This window comes from Schistocerca serialis, chromosome 4 (assembly GCF_023864345.2).
Source record: "Schistocerca serialis cubense isolate TAMUIC-IGC-003099 chromosome 4, iqSchSeri2.2, whole genome shotgun sequence".
NCBI classification, from domain to species: Eukaryota; Metazoa; Arthropoda; class Insecta; order Orthoptera; family Acrididae; genus Schistocerca; species Schistocerca serialis.
In genome coordinates this window covers 52,116,761-52,132,535 of record NC_064641.1, presented here as the reverse complement: position 1 = coordinate 52,132,535, position 15,775 = coordinate 52,116,761, and the positions used below count along the sequence as shown (strand labels likewise).

At 43.3% G+C, this 15,775-nt stretch overlaps 1 protein-coding gene across 2 annotated transcripts in view; it reads left to right on the top strand.

Annotated features, from left to right (window-relative positions):
* LOC126473145 (collagen alpha-1(XVII) chain-like) overlaps positions 1-15,775 on the top strand; it is a 69,844-nt gene that overhangs the window by 27,231 nt on the left and 26,838 nt on the right. For both annotated transcript variants that reach the window (XM_050100001.1, XM_050100002.1), the window contains exon 2: positions 10,908-11,110. In XM_050100001.1, the coding sequence (XP_049955958.1) occupies positions 10,908-11,110 (203 nt within the window). The remainder of the gene's footprint in view (positions 1-10,907; positions 11,111-15,775) is intronic.

Here is a 15,775-nt window from a genome sequence, read left to right as displayed (position 1 = left end):
TTCAACGGATTAGTTCAACATCCAGTTTATGACAAAACACTCGTATCAGAAACGACGTTTCACAGGAGTGGGGAAACCTTTTTAAGAGCAAAAATACTTCGAATTATCAGAACTTTATGAGTCCAGATATTGTCCCAAAACATCTTTTTAATGAAAATGTTTAATTTTGCCTAAAGATTGCTGGAATGACTTACGTGACGGCATTAGTTAACTCAAATTCTAATGAAGGTGGTAGTGATTTTGAAATGTCACTTACTGTAATGAAACTGAGTTTAAGGACTATCGCATCTCTAATGACGCGTTTCCTAGTATCTATAACACAGTGGAACTGATTTACATTGGGCCTGATTACCTTAAAGAACAGTGTCGTCTAGTGATCTCTTGCGATATCCATTTTGTGTCGTCAAACGACTGCACTGTAAAGAGAGCAGAGGACCTGCAAGACAGCTACATTATTTGGGCTCCATGCAAATCAGGCTAAAAGCAATTCAGTTCGTTTGGATACTTTTTCGTATGACAGTACATACTACTCAAGCCACCGCGTGGTGCGTGTTGGATGGTATCCTGTACCTCCATTAATCAATTCCTTTGCTGTACCATTCGCAAAGAAAGCGAACTAAAAAGTACTGTCCGTATGCCTGATTATGAACCGTACTCTCTCTGATCTTATCTTTATGTTCCTAACATTAAATGTGCGTTGGCGACAGTAGAATCGTTCTGCAGTCAGCCTCAAACGCCAGTTGTCTAAATTTTCTCAACAGTGCTCCTAAAAAAGAATGTCGCCCTCCCTTCAGAGATTTCCATTTGATTCCAGATACATTTCTATAATACTTGCAATTTGTTCGAACCTACCGGTAACAAATCTAGCAGCCCGCCTTTGAAATGCTTCGATGTCCTTTAATCCAGGGGTGGCCAAGATTTCGGCTCGCGGACCATGCCCGCACCCGAGGGCCAAAGCGCTCAGCCTCGCTTATCTTTTCTCCCACTCCCACGGTGGGCTGTCTGAGCGCCTGGAAGGAGAAGAAACGAAAACAGCGAACGTGCCGCATTTAAATGGCAGTACAGTCATACAACAAATGACATGGTTTTATATTTTATGTTTTGTGTTGGCAGAAGAGCCAACACCATGTTGCGAGTGGAGGCCGAAATGAACGCGTTTTAGCTCACGCAGGCTTTCGTGTGGAGGGAAGAACTATACTGACGGGAGGTCTGGAACATGACAAGGAATGAGAATTTAGAAAGCGGACGTAATTGGTTTGATACTTAACTTTAATCCATTAATGATGAACGTCGCTCTTGACGGTACATGAGTCACAATATTGTCTGTTCAGAAGACATTCTTGAAGATATGACTTATAGTAACTGAATATGGCGCCTTGCTAGGTCGTAGCAAATGACGTAGCTGAAGGCTATGCTAAAGTGTCGTCTCTGCAAATGAGAGCGTATGTATGCAGTGAACCATCGCTAGCAAAGTCGGGTGTACAATTGGGGCGAGTGCTAGGGAGTCTCTCTAGGTCTGCAATCACTGATAGTGGCGACACGCGGGTCCGACGTATACTAAAGGACCGCGGCCGATTTAAAGGCTACCACCTAGCAAGTGTGGTGTCTGGCGGTGACACCACATTATGTTTCTCAACAACATAGATCTGAAGAAAAGTAAATTTTCAGTATTAATTATTTTTGGAGTGCTGAAGACATAATTTTTATTTGGTGCAAATTGTCGCCATACGGACAGACGCAGACAATTTCACAGAGTTTCGCACTCAAGTTGCGTCGTACTGTGACTTACCTAGTTTCATAATCGAAAAAGGGTCTTTCACACAAATATGTCGATCAAAATATTGTAATACTTTTGGAACATCATTATGGAGCCTTCGAAAATCTACCTGAGAAAAGCAATGTAGACGACCCAGACAGTTTTAACGTAAAAAGATTTGTAATTAAAACTGTAATTACCTTGCAGGTCAATCAGCTACATCTTCTCATCACAGGGCGCTTTCAACTGGAACGGCAAACGGTCTCCAAAAACAGTTCGAAAACAGATGTAAGACTGACAGTGTTCTCAAAACCGTTATAAAAATATCGTTTTAATTCTTGCAAGACCACAATGAATTCTTCAAACCTCGCACTTTCTCTAACGCCTATCAGTTTAGGGAACTGGATTGTGTCAGAATCTGTCCCTTTTACAGCGCGATTTTCTTTTTAAATGCACCCCCATCAAACCAGAAGAAGTTACCTGCAGCGTGCAGTCAAGTCCACTTAAAATGTAAAGTATGCAATCGATTTCCGGATGCTCTAATTTTCGTTCCTGCACTCCTTTTTCCTTCATAAATTCAACAACAGCGACATTTAAACAGAAAAATGATTCAGGGCATGCCTCTTGACTTAACCAACGTACTTGCAGTAATATATGAAGTTTCCATACTCTTCGTTAATTTCCATTGAAAACTGTTGCAACTGAAAATGGAATAATGAGTGCGACTTCAGAAATTTTGCTGTTCGTTCCACCAATTTCATCAAGTGCTTCGTGCCTGCAAATTTAGCACTGTTATTGTTGTTGTTGTGGTCTTCAGTCCTGAGACTGGTTTGATGCAGCTCTCCATGCTACTCTATCCTGTGCAAGCTTCTTCATCTCCCAGTACCTACTGCAGCCTACATCCTTCTGAATCTGCTTAGTGTATTCATCTCTTAGTCTCCCTCTACGATTTTTACCCTCCACGCTGCCCCCCAGTACCAAATTGGTGATCCCTTGATGCCTCAAAACATGTCCTACCAACCGCTCCCTTCTAGTCAAGTTGTGCCACAAACTCCTCTTCTACCCAATTCTGTTCAATACCTCCTCATCAGTTATGTGATCTACCCATCTAATCTTCAGCATTCTTCTGTAGCACCACATTTCGAAAGCTTCTATTCTCTTCTTGTCCAAACTATTTATCGTCCATGTTTCACTTCCATACATGGCTACACTCCATACAAATACTTTCAGAAACGACTTCCTGACACTTAAATCAATACTCGATGCTAACATATTTCTCTTCTTCAGAAACGCTTTCCTTGCCATTGCCAGCCTACATTTTATATCCTCTCTACTTCGACCATCATCAGTTATTTTGCTGCCCAAATAGCAAAACTCCTTTACTACTTTAAGTGTCTCATTTCCTAATCTAATTCCCTCAACATCACCCGATTTAATTCGACTACATTCCATTATCCTCGTTTTGCTTTTGTTGATGTTCATCTTATACCCTCCTTTCAAGACACTGTCCATTCCGTAATTTAGCACTAAGAACAACAAATCCTCTCTGTCGAGCGTTGTAATGTTTTGCTCTTTCATTGCCATCAAGAAGTTTAAATTCTTTCTGCGTGGTACTACAATGTCGCTTCCTAGCAAATAAGCAGCACCCATCGTGCGTGCGAATTGGTAATTCTCATCCCTCTCTTCCGGCATTCGCATTCATTTTAAAGGATTGTGATGACAGATTGCTAGACTGTCTGTTTTGTACAAACAGCCACTGGACCTGTGAACGTCCTTCATACCACGACCAAATAGCGAAGGGTAAACAGTGCTGACGTTACCACCCTGCCGAAGTCAGGGAGTTGTGCTGACATCAAAATGCCGCACCATAATGCTAAATGAAATGTCGCGCTGCCCCATGTACTTCGGAGGACGGGCCCGCATACACTGCATGCTTGAAGTCTGGCGCGCTGTTGCTGGCCCAGCATTAATCCGGTATGGTGCGGATCCCAAACACTAAAACAGTACTCAACACTGGGTCGCACTAGTGTCCTATGTGCTGTCTCCCTTGCAGACGACCCACACTTTCCTAAAATTCTCCCAGAAGACTGAAGTCGATCATTCGCCTTACCTACTACAGTTGTTATGCGCCCATTGCATTTCACATTGCTTTCAACGTTATGCCTAAATATTTAATCGATATGACTGCCAAGTTGCACTCTACCAATACTGTATTCGAACATTATGGGTATGTTTTTCCTACTCATACGCATTAACGTACAGATTTCTACATTTAGAGTGTAAGATGTCGTGGTCTCCTGACCTTTATTGCTTACATATTCCGCCCTCAATATCATATTCCGCACATCAAGACGCTTCATTCGAACCTGAACTCAATAAGATAAAGCCAATGTTGTATGAATTCATGTAAACAATATACAAATGACAAGTGCCCACCGGGGTTGAAATACTTGAGGCTGGGGTACAAACATACATTCCAGACACGACGGTCACAGGGGCTTTTAGTTCGAGAGAGGCAGACCACACACCGGGAGGCCGGTCCCTTCAGAGGACGAGTCAACCTCGGCCGCCCGTGCAGCAGACAGTGTGTGCCCAAGTGAAGGGGGGAACGATCCCGTGTTCAGCTTAAAAGCAAATTCCACTACATTGTGTGGGAGAGTCCAACCCACGCATTCTTTACACATAGCACGCAGTTTCAGAGATTTTCACAGGGAGACAGCAAACGCCAAACGACGATACTACAGATTTCCGGATTGGTCGCCTTAAACGAAATGTCATTCTCCCATTTTAGAGGAGCAATGCTGATTGGCAGACGATATTTCTGACGCCTTGAGCTGAAGGAGTAATGGAGGAGACCGAAAGATATACCCCTTCACGTCTGGCGTGGAGAGGCGCCGTTCCGTTGTCGCTCTTGGAGCGGGGAACAAGTCTCTCTTCAGAGCTTCACTGGGAGAGCACCTCTGTCGAGAGCGAATCGAGGTGCGACTCTATATTGAGTCTTTGCGATTAAGGGTTGTTCCCTGTGTTGTCTGTTGTGTGTAATGGAAGAGACCGAAGGATATACCCCTTCACGTCTGGCGTGGAGAGGCGCCGTTCCGTTGTCGCTCTTGGAGCGGGGAGCAGGTCTCTCTTCAGTGCTTCACTGGGAGAGCACCTCTGTCGAGAGCGAATCGAAGTGCGACTCTATATTGAGTCTTTGCGATTAAGGGTTGTTCCCTGTGTTGTCTGACACACTTACTGTGCGGTGTGAACAGATAAGAGTTATAGTTATAGTTAAACGCCTGCGAGCGAATTTTTGAGTGGCCTCGCGGTGGACTGGTTATCTGACCGGTGTACCATGCCAATAGTTAGACTAGGGGCGAATAGGAATCAAAAAATGGTTCAAATGGCTCTGAGCACTATGGGACTCAACATCTTAGATCATAAGTCCCCTAGAACTTAGAACTACTTAAACCTAACTAACCTAAGGACAACACACATACCCATGCCCGAGGCGGGATTCGAAACTGCGACCGTAGCAGTCCCGCGGTCCCGGACTGTAGCGCCAGAACCACACGGCCACTGCTGCCGGCGAATAGGAATCCTTGACTTCATCAAGGCATAGGGAAAGTTTGATTAGCGAAGGTCAATCCAGATAGAACGAGAGTTATCTTATTTGTCAGCAGCGAGCGGCGCAGACAGCAGTCATCGTAGCTTACGGTATTGTGCGCTACAACTATTGCGAGCCCCCTATTTCCTCCACAACAGTACAGTTCACTGCATTTCACACGCGACAGCCTCGACCGTACCTAGCAATATTCTAAAGGATAATTATTCAAGTTGAGTAGGCGCGCCTCTCAGCCATTCTGCCAAGTCAATAACAATCTTAAACTTTGTATAGAAATTTCATTAGCAAATCCTATCCTTGAGAGGTAACTTCACATTCCGCAAAGAACCAGGATATAACTTGTTCAATTCATAGCTAAAAGTGCCATTGTGATTTCTCAGGATTTTTGCAAAATAAATAATAATTTTCGTTAGTTTCATGTTATTCTTACACTAACTAGCACTACTCCAATACCCAAGTATCCCACTAGTTACGTAAGACATTTTGTGAATTTTTGTGTCGTTTCCTTAAGTGGACGACTCCTGAAAATATTTATTGCTGAAAGTTTTTCAGGCATTTCTGTTTAGAACGTTAGGAGTGTATGTCTGTCTTCTGTAGTAGTGTGGGGGTGGAAATTTCATCTTGCAGGAGCCACAGGGTAAAGGGTACATCTCAGATTAATCCGTTGAGCAGAATAACAGCAGATCAACCCCACGCTCACAAGAGCTAAATCACAATTATCACACCTACTATAAAATTTGTCCAAGTCATCTTATATCCTCCTACAGTCACTAAACGGCAACTTCCCACATACCACAGTACCATCAGCAAACAGCTGCATACTGCTGCTTAACATGTACGCCAGATTATTTTTGTATACAGAAAATAACAGCGGTCCTATCACACTTTCCCGTGGCACTCCTACGATACCCTTGTCTCTGATGAACATTCACCGTCGAGAACATACTAATTCTGTTATGCATCAAGTCCTCGAGCCAGTCGCATACCTGGGAACTTATTCCGTATGCATGTGCCTTCGTTAATAGTCGGCACTGTAACACCATATCAAATGCTTGACGGAAATCTAGGAATAACGAATCCGCTTGTTGCCCTTCATCCGTGGTTCACAGGATCTCATGTGAGAAAAGGGGAATCTGAGTTTCGCACTAGCGATGCTTTCTAAAACTGTACTCATTTGTGGACAGAAGCTTTTACTTCTCAAGTAAATTTATTATATTCGAACTGAGAATATGTTCAAGGATTCTGCAGCTAACCGATGTTCAAGATATTGGTCTGTAATTTTGTAGGTCCGTTCTTTTACCCTTCTAATATACGGGAGCCACCAGCGCTTATTTCCAGTCGCTTGGGACTTTGCTTTGGGAGAGAGGTTCGCGATGAATGCAAGCTGAGTCAATGAGTCTAATCATGTCTTCGCTGTTCGTGTGGGATCGATACGGAGGTGGCTGTAGAATACAGGGTGAGTCACTAACTATTGCCACCTAGAATAACTCCGAAAGTATGGTAGTAGCAGAAAAGTTTGTGGGACGAATGTTGCATGGGACAGCGGGGGCCGTAATATGACGTTGGTTTTTTGTTGCCAGGTGGCGTCACGTCAGAAATATGAAGGTCAACGTTGTTTTTTTTTTTTTAATGGGATGCTACAGTTTGGTAATTACTTTCTGATAGCGGCTGTCGAGGCGAATCCAACGATGTGCAACAGTAAGTCTTTGAAGATCACAAAGATGGCATGAACGTCCATTCACAGAAGGTGTTCGAAGTGATGACCATCGGTATCAATTCAGTGCTGCAATCTTCTTATCATAAATTGAGTGGTCTTCCTTAACACTTCGGCACTTACAGAAGCACATTCTCTGACAATTCTCTCCCGTATATCGGGCAAATAGTAAATATTCGCCAAATGCGGCGTATCCATCTAACTTGCCATTGACATGTAAATACCATTCGACGGTTTCGTAATACGACACAAATAGGAACGGTAAGACTAGTATCGTCGAATCAAGCGAATGTGAATCATGTATTCTTTCGAAGAACAAGTCGATATGCTTCTCATTTACAGAGAATTCCAACGAAATTCAGTGAGAGCTACAAAGAGACTTATACGCTGAAAGATATCCTCAACGATTCATCCTACACGTCGTAAATATTATATGTGTATGGTAAATTGAGAACAACTGGATCTTTAACGCATCGAAACATATCCGCCAAAGGAAATTTACTAACAAGGAAACGGAAATTGGTACTCTTGCTACTGTGGTTCGAGATCCTTGTGTTAGTTCGCGTCAAATCGCAAGGGAATCTGGCATGAGCCAGAGTAGTGTTGTTCTTGTTCTGCATCGCCATAAATATCATCCTTACCATAACAGTCTCCTCCAAGAATTAACTGGTCGGTTTATATGCGTCGCATTGAATACTGGCGATGGGCTCAACTTCAGATTCAGAGGGATGAGACATTTACTAATTTGATTTTATTTACAGACGAGGCTACATTCATGAACCATCGAAATGTTAATTTGCATAACATACATTATTAGGCAACTGAAAATCCATAGTCCTCAGAGCCATTTGAACCATTTGAAAATCCATGTTGGCTGCGGCAAGTTGCACACCAAAAGCCGTGGTCGCTGAATATATGGTGTGGGATTCTGGAAGGCAGAATTATAGGCCCCTACTTCATCGAAGGAAATCTTAATGTTAGGAAGTATACCACATTCCTGCAAGAGAAATTAGGCCTGTTATTGGATGAAATATCTTTAGGAACAAGGCACAGAATGTGGTATCAACACGATGGGTGTTCGGCACATTTTTCGCTAATGGCTAGAAATGAGTTGCAGAGACAATTCCCAAATTGTTGGATTGGACGCGGAGGAGACGTGCCGTGGGCGGCTCGTTCGCCACACTTGACGCTTCTGGATTTTTTCTTGTAGGGATTCATAAAAGACATTGTTTATAAATACGTTCCAACTACAGCTGAAGATATGCGCGAGAGAATTGTCACAGCATGTGCTTCGGTAAGTGCCAATGTGATAAGGAATACCACTCAAGCTATTATAAGAAGATTGCAATACTACATTGATACCAATGGTGCTCACTTCAAACATCTTCTGTAAATGGATGTTGATGCCACCTTTGTGACCTTCACTGACCTTCAAAGACCTTACTGTTACACATAATTGGATTCGTCTCGATAGTCGCTATCAGAAAATAAGCACCAAACTATAGCATCCCATTTAAAGAAACAAAGTTGACCTTCATATCTCTGAAGCGACCCCACCCAGCAACAAAGAACCAACGTCACATTATGGCCCCTCTTGTCCCACGCAACTTTTGTCCCACAAACTTTTCAGCTCCTATCAAACTTGCAAGGGGGCTTAATTAAAAAGAAAAGACTAATATTAATGAATAAATGCAATAATTTTACTAGCTGTGTGACCAGTTACGATGTCTCGTAACTGGTTGGCCTGACTAGTATTAGCACGAAATCTGACTGCATAAAATAAAAATAAAGAATGACAAGGAATTTCCACTAACACAATTGATTAATTAAGTCCCCTGCAACTATAAAAGCTACGAAACAACAAAGCACAAGTGTAACTGCTCTGTGTGTGGTAGTGACTCAACGTACATGTATCGGGCTCGGTTCTTTCTCAATACGACAAAATATTTTAAACACCATTTACAATGAACTAATTGAAAAACCACAAATACTATAATTGCAAATAGAAACCATAATTACAAGTCTAGTAAATGAACACGAGCCAGATGCTTTGTTGACTGTACCTGTGAGCAAGAGGGATTGTTATTAAAGAAAACTGTAATACCTTTTTACCTCATTTCACATTGACGAAAATATTCCATTACACCAGCATCATAAATCAAAAGCCCATCTCCTTTCTCAAATATATTCTGACAATTGCATCTTCTTCCATCTATACATTACACCAAGCGAACAGTACAACATTTCAGTCAACACTCAGATCGTCTACTCTCTCGCCCAACAGAACGACTGCCCTCGATATCCTCTGAACTACTACTGCCAGTGGAGGCGGCGGAATAATAATCTTTGGCGCAATCTCTGGCACTGTGACTCAGTGTAGCCACCTTTCAAACTTTCGGTGTTATTCTTGGAGGATGTAGTTAGTGACTCACCCTGTTTTTCTAGACTCATCACTTATCCTGTTTATTGTTAAGTTTGTAAATAGGCTTTAGCATCTATTGGCGTCTATCTTGAAACGTATATCGATTCAGATTTTTCAAAATGACCGTGACAGTTTGGCTCTGAGCAATATGGGACTTAACATCTGTGGTCATCAGTCCCCTAGAACTTAGAACTACTGAAACCTAACTAAACTAAGGACATCACACACATCCATGCCCGAGGCAGGATTCGAACCTGCGACCGTGGCGGTCACGCGGTTTCAGACTGAAGCGCCTAGAACCGCTCGGCCACAGCGGCCGGCTGTGACAGTTTACCGTGAGAGAGTTTTCTCAATGAACTGAAGTCTGCCACCTGCTTCACCTATACCTGACCCTTCGTGATCGTTCCAGTTCATATGCATACAAATTGTTACATCCAAGAACTTGTGTAAATTTACTGATTCCGGTAATGGCTCATTGATAATGTAGTCATAGCATTCTTTCGCGTTTTGTGAAGTGCGCAGTTTTGAATTTCTGAATATTTAAAACGAATTGTCAGTCTTTACACGATTTCGAACTGTTATCAGGATTTGACTGGGTATTTGTGTTGGTTTTTGTATTGTACGACACAAAGAAGAATACTACTAGGGCTTAGATACAGATACAGACGAATAATGTCCAGCATCTACCGGGTGATCAAAAAGTCAGTATAAATTTGTAAACTGAATTAATCACGGAATAATGTAGATAGAGAGGTACAAATTGACACACATACTTGGAAAGACATGGGGGTTCATTGGAACCAAAAAAATACAAAAGTGCAAAAAATGTCCGACAGATGGCGCTTCATCTGATCAGAACAGCAACAATTAGCATAACAAAGTATGACAAAGCAAAGATGACGTTCTTTATAGGAAATGCTCAATATATCCACCATCATTCTTCAACAATAGCTGTAGTCGAGGAATAACGTTGTGAGCATCACTGTAAAGCATGTCCGGAGTTATGGTGAGGCATTGGCGTCGGATGTTGTCTTTCAGGATCCCTAGAGATGTCGGTCGATCACGATACACTTGCGACTTCAGGTAACCCCAAAGCCAATAATCGCACGGACTGAGGTCTGGGGACCTGGGAGGCCAAGCATGACGAAAGTGGCGGCTGAGCACACGATCATCACCAAACGACGCGTGCAAGAGATCTTTCACGCATCTAGCAATATGGGGTGGTTCTAATAAAACCCCACGTCATTCCAAGCATGTGTGTCAATTTTTACCTCTCTATCTACATTATTCCGTGGTTTATTAAGTTTTCAAATTTGTACTGACTTTTTGATCACCCGGTACAACGTGAACTTTTAGGGAGACCCGAACCGATCTGACGGCGCCGTGTTGACCGTCGTGTTATCTGCAGCCAGTTGTTGGCGTCACGGGTCGCGCTGGCTGCGCTGCTGAGTCACGGACAGAGCCGTAGTTGGCCGAGCGCGGGGACAGCCAGACAAGCCGCCATGTCTGCCGAGAGCACACCGTTCCGCACCCTGGCGGTGCTGATTTTACTGTCGGTGTCGATGGTGGTGGGCGGAGCTCCTCCTCCGCAACCTCCGGAGGACAACGAAGGTACAGTAGCTGCGTCTCTATTCTTGTCTGAGCCAGTGTGCTAAATTAGTCCCATCACAGACCTCATTAACGTAGTCACTGCCAGTGAGAGAGAAAAATGTCACAGATGAAAGTTGCTGGAAAGAATGTACTCTACATCCACATTCTATAAACTGCTGTGAACTTCGTGGAAGAGGGCATTTTTGACTGTGCCACATGTTAAGGTTTCGCAATGTTCCATTCGCTTATGCAGCATACGAAGAAAGACGCGTCGCCACGCGCGATTAGCCGAGCAGTTCCGTTTCAGCCGCGCTCGCGAGTGGCCGCTGTTGACTGCTGCCCTGCACTTCAGTGTTTACATCGCTGTACTTCTGCTTCACCGAGTGCTGTCCGTCCGTTAATCTCCGTGTTCGTTCCTATTCCTTGTGATCTGATCGCTCTTTATGGTCTTGCTGCTGCTAACGGGAATTCCGGTTGTTTAACCGCAATTGCGTCGCTGGATTAACCATGGCTACAAACCTCAGGAAGAATACTCTGGTATTTGATTTTGACAAGGAATCCCGTCCTGTTCAGCCGACATCCCTGGAAATAGATGACTGGATTACACAGGTAATTGGTCTCAATTCTGAAACCGTCCATACCTGGCAACTGGATCAGGAAAAATACTGTGTTTTTGTCAAGTTAATCAGTGCTTCGACTGTTGATAAAGTGTTACGGAAGTGGGGCTATGAAGTAGATTTTGTGCATAGAAATGGTTATAAAAGTAAGGTTTCCATCTATAGAGCGGACATTCATTACAAAACCGTTCGTGTATTGAATCTTCCCATTGAAATTGAAAATGATAAGATTAAGGAAGCTCTTTCAAACGACGGAGACGTTAAATCAATTGCAAATGAAAGATGGTCGCCTCGCTTTAAACTGCAGTGTTTCAAAGGGGTCCGCTGTGTAGAGATGGACGTTAAGACGAATGTTCCGTCTCACATAACTGTTTGTTGGTATAAGGCACAAATTGTTTATACAGGTCAGGAAGCTACATGTCATATATGTAACGAAACCGGCCACTTCAGACAGGAATGTCCGCTGCGAACTGTTGTTCTTAAAAGTAATTTGATACAGCTTCAGAAGCTTACCTTAAATGATCTGTTACCAAAGAATAGTCCGGATCAACTGGTTGAGGACGTTAACGGAGCGGGCCAAGCTCATGTCTCCGTTCACGATAACAGTCAATTTCCCCTGTTAACAACAAAGGGAAACCCTGTTACCACTACCCATGAAACTGAAACGCAACCGAAAAAACGACCTCTGGAAATAACTGATAGTTGTTCAGAGGATGAGCTGTCTTGTCCCACTCCCTCACTTCGCAAGCAAAAACAGTGCGATGAGGAGGCAGAGGAACCTGAAGGCAAAATGCGAATAGAAACTGATGAACAGAAAGATAATACACATACGGTACCAGAAAATGAAGGGGGTGTAATCATCATTAATTTGCAAGAAACAACAGGTGCAGTAGGCGATTCCAAAGATCAGCAGCTATCTGTTAATAAACAAATTCAGGGAGAGGTTACAAAACTGCAGTCTCCATTTGTTTCCCTCGATTAGAAAGTGAGTGAAATTAATAAAGAACGAGCAAATAGTGGCCAAACTGAAATCACGGTCAACACCTCAGGGCAGGCGCCGGTAACCGAAATTGCGAAAGCGTCTGCTGCTGCTCCAGATAAGCCGCGAAGTAAAATACCGGCGCAACCAAATGAGAATGTAGCTCGTAACCAAGGGAAGGGAAAATCCGGTAGGGGCGACCCAAGCCCAAAGAATATTCGGTCCGAAACGGTCTTATACGAATCACTGGAGGAAAAACCAGGAAGTTCACCAGGAAATCAGTCTGCTTGCGGTACAAGAGAAAACATCAGAAGTAGAAAAAAAACGGGACAGTAACTAATAAACTGATTGAAGTGTTATTCCATGTTCAGCCTTCCGAGAAAACTGTTACAGCTGAACCCTGAACCACAGGAAACTAAATTAGTTCATCGAAACAACTACATAGTGACAGCACAATGACGCAATCTTATTCTGTCACCACTATAAACGTAAATAAAATTACGACTGGTTTGAAATTATCGGCCCTTAAGGATTTTTTTTTTTTTTTTTTTTTTTTTTTAAAAAGCGGTCTAGGGCGCTGCAGTCACGGACTGTGCGGCTGGTCCCGGCGGAGGTTAGAGTCCTCCCTCTGGCATGGGTGTGTGCGTGTTTGTCCTTAGGATAATTTAGGTTAAGTGGTGTGTAAGCTTAGGGACTGATGACCTTAGCAGTTAAGTCCCTTAAGATTTCACAGACATTTGAACATTTTTTTTGAAACACGCGTCGTACCCTTCCGTGGGAGCTGTTACTTGCCTAGTTTTATCTTCACTAGTTACACATGTCGGGACAAGCACGTAGTCAGAGGAATAATTTTAGTTTTAGGTTCATTTCAGAGTATGCTCATGCATTAGCTCCACACTTAACAATCATATAAACCGTTCACTTGACGAAAGATCCGTACCCAAAGACTGGAAAGTTGCACAGGTCACACCAATATTCAAGAAAGGTAGTAGGAGTAATCCACTAAATTACAGGCCATATCGTTAAAGTCGATGTGCAGCAGGATTTTAGAACATGTATTGTGTTCGAACATAATGAATTACCCAGAAGAAAACGGTCTATTGACACACAGTCAACATGGGTTCAGAAAGCATCGTTCTTGTGAGGCACAACTAGCTCTTTATTCACATCAAGTGCTGAGTGCTATTGACAAACGATTTCAAATCGATTCCGTATTTCTGGATTTCCGGAAGGCTTTTGACACTGTTCCACACGAGCGGCTCGTAGTGAAATTGCGTGCTTATTGCATATCGTCTCAATTATTTGACTGGATATGTGATTTTCTGAATGAGATTTTCACTCTGCAGCGGAGTGTGCGCTGATATGAAACTTCCTGGCAGATTAAAACTGTGTGCCCGACCGAGCTCGAACTCGGGACCTTTGCCTTTCGCGGGCAAGTGCTCTACCAACTGAGCCACCGAAGCACGACTCACGCCCGGTACTCACAGCTTTACTTCTGCCAGTACCTCGTCTCCTACCTTCCAAACTTTACAGAAGCTCTCCTGCGAGTACCTGTGAGTACCGGGCGTGAGTCGTGCTTGGGTAGCTCAGTTGGTAGAGCACTTGCCCGCGAAAGGCAAAGGTCCCGAGTTCGAGTCTCGGTCGGGCACACAGTTTTAATCTGCCAGGAAGTTTCATATCAGCGCACACTCCGCTGCAGAGTGAAAATCTCATTCTGGAAACATCCCCCAGGCTGTGGCTAAGCCATGTCTCCGCAATATTCTTTCTTTCAGGGAAAGGCGAAGGTCCCGAGTTCGAGTCTCGGTCGGGCACACAGTTTTAATCTGGCAGGAAGTTTCATGTGATTTCCTGTCAGAGAGGTCACAGTTCGTAGTAACTGACGGAAAGTCATCGAGTAAAAAGAAGTTATTTCTGGTGTTCTCCAAGGTAGTGTTATAGGCCCTTTGCTGTTCCTTATCTATATAAACGATTTGGGAGACAATCTGAGCAGCCGTCTTCGGTTGTTTGCAGATTACGCTGTCGTTTATCGACTAATAAAGTCATCAGAAGATCAAAACAAACTTCAAAACGATTTAGAAGAAACATCGGAGTGGTGCGAAAAGTGGCAGTTGAACTTAAATAACGAAAAGTGTGAGGTCATCCACATGAGTACTAAAAGAAACTCGTTAAACTTCGGTTACGCGATAAATCAATGTAATCTAAAAGCCGTAAATTCAACTAAATACCTAGGTATTACAATTCCAAACAACTTAAATTGGAAGGAACACATAGAAAATGTTGTGGGGAAGGCTAACCAAAGACTGCGTTTTATTGGCAGGACACTTAGAACAGACCTACTAAGGAGACACTACGCTTGTCCGACGTCTTTTAGAATACTGCTTTGCGCTGTGGGATCCTTACCAGATAGGACTGACGGAATACACCGAAAAAGTTCAAAGAAAGGCAGCAAGTTTTGTGTTAACGCGAAAATTGGGAGAGAGTGGCACAGAAATGATACAGGATTTGGTATGGACATCATTTAAAGAAAGGCGTTTTTCGTTGCGACGGAATCTTCCCACGAAATTCCAATCACCAACTTTCTCCTCCGAATGCGAAAATATGTTGTTGACACCGACTTACATAGGGAGGAACGATCACCAAGATAAAATAAGGGAAATCAGATCTCGTGCGGAAAGATATAGGTGTTCAGTCTTTCCGCGCGCTATACGAGTTTGGAATAATAGAGAATTGTGAAGGTAGTTCGATGAACCCTCTGCCAGGCACTTAAATGTGAGTTGCAGAGTATCCATGTAGATGTAGATGTAGTTTCTGCCATCAAAGGCTGCTGCTGTTCATGTTTTCTAAGTAGGTCCTCAGGAGGTGTAATGCGACGGTCTTCAGGCGTCTGCCACTTACGAGTTTGGATCAGTCTCCACCCTGGACCATTCGCACCAAACTTCTTTGTATTCTCAGGTCGTCCTCCATGAGTCCGATATGATGTGGATTCCACACGCTTGAGCAGTATCTAGTATGAACTGTACAAGCGTTCTGTGTGCAATCTCCTTTGTAGATGAAGTGCAATTCCCCAGTGACCTATCGCAATCCCATTTG